Source organism: Lithobates pipiens, unplaced genomic scaffold (assembly GCF_037356315.1).
Source record: "Lithobates pipiens isolate NorthernLeopardFrog02 unplaced genomic scaffold, aLitPip1_a1.2 Scaffold_25, whole genome shotgun sequence".
NCBI lineage: Eukaryota > Metazoa > Chordata > Amphibia > Anura > Ranidae > Lithobates > Lithobates pipiens.
In genome coordinates this window covers 222192697-222196034 of record NW_027507787.1, presented here as the reverse complement: position 1 = coordinate 222196034, position 3338 = coordinate 222192697, and the positions used below count along the sequence as shown (strand labels likewise).

The 3338-nt window shown below is 41.9% G+C and overlaps 1 protein-coding gene across 1 annotated transcript; it reads right to left on the bottom strand.

Annotated features, from left to right (window-relative positions):
* Positions 1-576: 576 nt before the first annotated feature.
* On the bottom strand, positions 577-2430 carry LOC143929826 (E3 SUMO-protein ligase ZBED1-like). Its single transcript, XM_077453802.1, has one exon. The coding sequence runs from the start codon at positions 2428-2430 to the stop codon at positions 577-579; it is 1854 nt and encodes a 617-aa protein (XP_077309928.1).
* Between the last annotated feature and the right edge of the window lie 908 nt (positions 2431-3338).

Sequence of the window (3338 nt, the reverse complement as noted above, 5' to 3'; positions counted from 1 at the left end):
TACTGTGTCAAGCAGCTCCTATTTAAGTGATGCCTTGATTGTGAACAGGTGTGGCAATAATCAGGCCTGGGTGTGGCTAGAGAAATTGAACTCAGGTGTGGACAACCACAGTTATAGTATGTTTTAACAAGGGGGGCAATCACTTTTTCACACAGGGCCATGATGGTTTGGATTTTTTTTCACCTTTAATAATAAACACCTTCATTTACAAATTGCATTTTGTGTTTACTTGTGTTGTCCTTGACTATTGTTTAAATTGGTTTGATGTTCCGAAACACTTAAATGTGACAAACATGCAAAGGAACAGGAAATGAGGAAGGGGGCAAACACTTTTTCACACCACTGTATGTATATATATATATATATACATATATACACAGTGGGTGTATGTATATATATATTAGGGCTGTTACTGATTAAAATTTTTGTGTTCGATTAATCTATTTTTTTTTTAATCGATTAATTTCGATTAATTATAAACGCACATACAGTTTTTTAAATTTTTTTTTTATTAAACTTAAAGAACAATGTAGAAAGTTAGTTTAACTTATAAAACGTATCTAGTATATCTAGGCATCACTTTAGCCAGTCACGAAGACATACCAGGGTGTTTACATTTTCTGGAAGCAGACAGGATCGCATTTTATTTACGATATACCCTGAAGAACTGAACAGTCTTTCACACGGAACAGATGTTGCCGGTACACAAAGAATTGTCTGCACAAAACTGCTTAGGACAGGAAAACGATGGTTATTAAGTTTCCACCACATGAGCGGATCCTCCGTTTCTGGAATGGGAGCTTCTACTTGGTACCGCGTCAGCTCGGCCTGTACACTGTGTACTGCATCTGATTCGTCAGCTGAGGATTGTGATTCAGAGTCGCTCAGCAACAGAGTAAGTTTTTGTTTCTTCGGCACAGGTACTTTTGTCTCATCATTGCTTTTTCCTTCTAAGTCTGTTGGACGTCCTGCTGGCTGTGTTCTATCGTGGAAGGCCCTGCATGCATTCGACAATGCTGTCCACACTGCTTCGCGTTTCTCTCTTCTTAAACAGGTGAGTTTCTTGTAACGTGGATCTAAAGCCACAGCCATTTGCAATATTGTCAAAGCATCAATGCCTTCAATTCTGTTTGTGAAGTCGTTCAATGTTGCAGTTTTGAATCGTCCAATATAACCTGGATCGTCATCATTAACTATTAACAGTCTACGCAAAAAGGCCTGTAATGGAAGAACGGCAGAACATGTCGCATATTGTTCCCCCCCAACATATTCCGTAGCATCTGCAAGTGAACCTAAGACTGATGTATATTTGGCCATTTTGTCCCAATCTGACTCTGTCAGTTTTGGTCCACTGTAGTTTTTTGGATGATCAATGTGATACTGCATTATGGCATCTTTGACTTCCAGCAATCTGGCTAACATCATGTAGGTACTGTTCCAACGAGTTGCCACATCCTGTTGCAATTTGTGGAACATGACATCTTTCGGCGAAGAGACACTGGAATGGCTGCTCTTCAGTTCAGATGTGTTGGCCGAGCTGTGCTTGAAATGTCCAACTAAGTGTCGACATTTTGCCACAAGAGGTGATGAGTCAGCTGCCTTCAAACCTGCTAATATGCTAAGTTGAAGACAATGTGCGATACATGGTATGTGACTGTAATCCGTTTGTCCGATAGCAGCAACCATGTTTCGTGCATTGTCCGTTATGATACAGCATATTTTATCGGTGATGTTCCATGTTGCAGCAAACTCTTTATAGAAACTGGCAACGTTTTCAGCAGTGTGTCGTTCATCCACAAGTAAGCAACCTAAAGCTACTGATCTCAGTTTCCAGTCGGAATCAATCCAGTGTCCTGTTATACCACAGTATGATTCATTGTTGTTTGAGGTCCAAAAGTCAGTAGCGAGAGCAATACTGTGAATACTTTCTATAGCTTTCTTATGCTGTGTTAGTTTCTCGTTGTACATCTGACCAATTACAGCGTCGATGGTACGGCGAGTGGGTAACTTATAAGTCTGGTTTTGAAGAGCTATACGTAGTACTGTTTGTAGTCCATCATCTTCCACAATTGCTGTTGGACGTCCTGAACTGGCAATCCACTGAGCAATAGCAATTTTCAAGTCCGCAGAAACTTTGTCACTTATAGGCTTGTTTGACTGAGACGACAAGAAATTAGATATTGATTGTACTGAAGAACTCTTCTGCCGGTCACTGTTGACAACGTGTTGATACTTAAGTGGATGTTTGTGCTGTAGGTGGTACGTCAGCGATGTATTTGAACCACGAAAAGCAAACTGTTTATTGCAGTGAATGCAGTAAACTTTGTTGCCATCGTCTACTTTGCCATCAGCAGTTAGTCTAAAAATGAAATGCTTGCTCAACTTTCCGCTTATATGCTTAACTGCAACGTTGCTTTCATTGCTCGCCATTGTTGTTTACTGTCTAAACATCTATGTAAATTAAAATTTTATATAGAACGCCAAGGATCTCTTTCCGTCACACTGTTAACAGTGGAGGTTTTCAAGTTCTCACAGAACGTTTCCCTTTTTGCCCCCTTCCCTTGATGGAGCCTGATGCATCCTCCTGCTCCACAGATAGGTATCGCAATCCAGTGGGTGCAGTTTGCACGCATTCAGCAGGGTAAGTCTCACTGTCCAGGCTATAAAAGCAGAAAGAAATATGCAATCAGTGCAAAAATTAATAACCCCCCCCCCCCCCGTATGCAAGCTGAACACTAAGGAATTTCAATTTCCACAAAAAATATACACTGTCCAGGCTGTCCGGTGATGTCACGGACATTAAGGGTGCAACAGATCAAAAAACTCACAGTTTGGATCATTCCTCAGATCAGAGTCACGGATTGGATAATTTTTCGGAACACCACCATATATAGTCCCCACTGTAATATCCACATCTCCCCCCATACTGCAATACCCACATCTCCCGCCATACTGTAATACCCACATCTCCCGCCATACTGTAATATCCACATCTCCCGCCATACTGTAATATCCACATCTCCCGCCATACTGTACTGTCCACATCTCCCCCCATACTGTAATATCCACATCTCCCGCCATACTGTAATATCCACATCTCCCGCCATACTGTACTGTCCACATCTCCCGCCATACTGTACTGTCCACATCTCCCCCATACTGTACTGCCCACATCTCTGCCATACTGTACTGCCCACATCTCTGCCATACTGTACTGCCCACATCTCTGCCATACTGTACTGCCCACATCTCCGCCATACTGTACTGCCCACATCTCTGCCATACTGTACTGCCCACATCTCTGCCATATTGTAATGTCCACATCTCTGCCATACTGT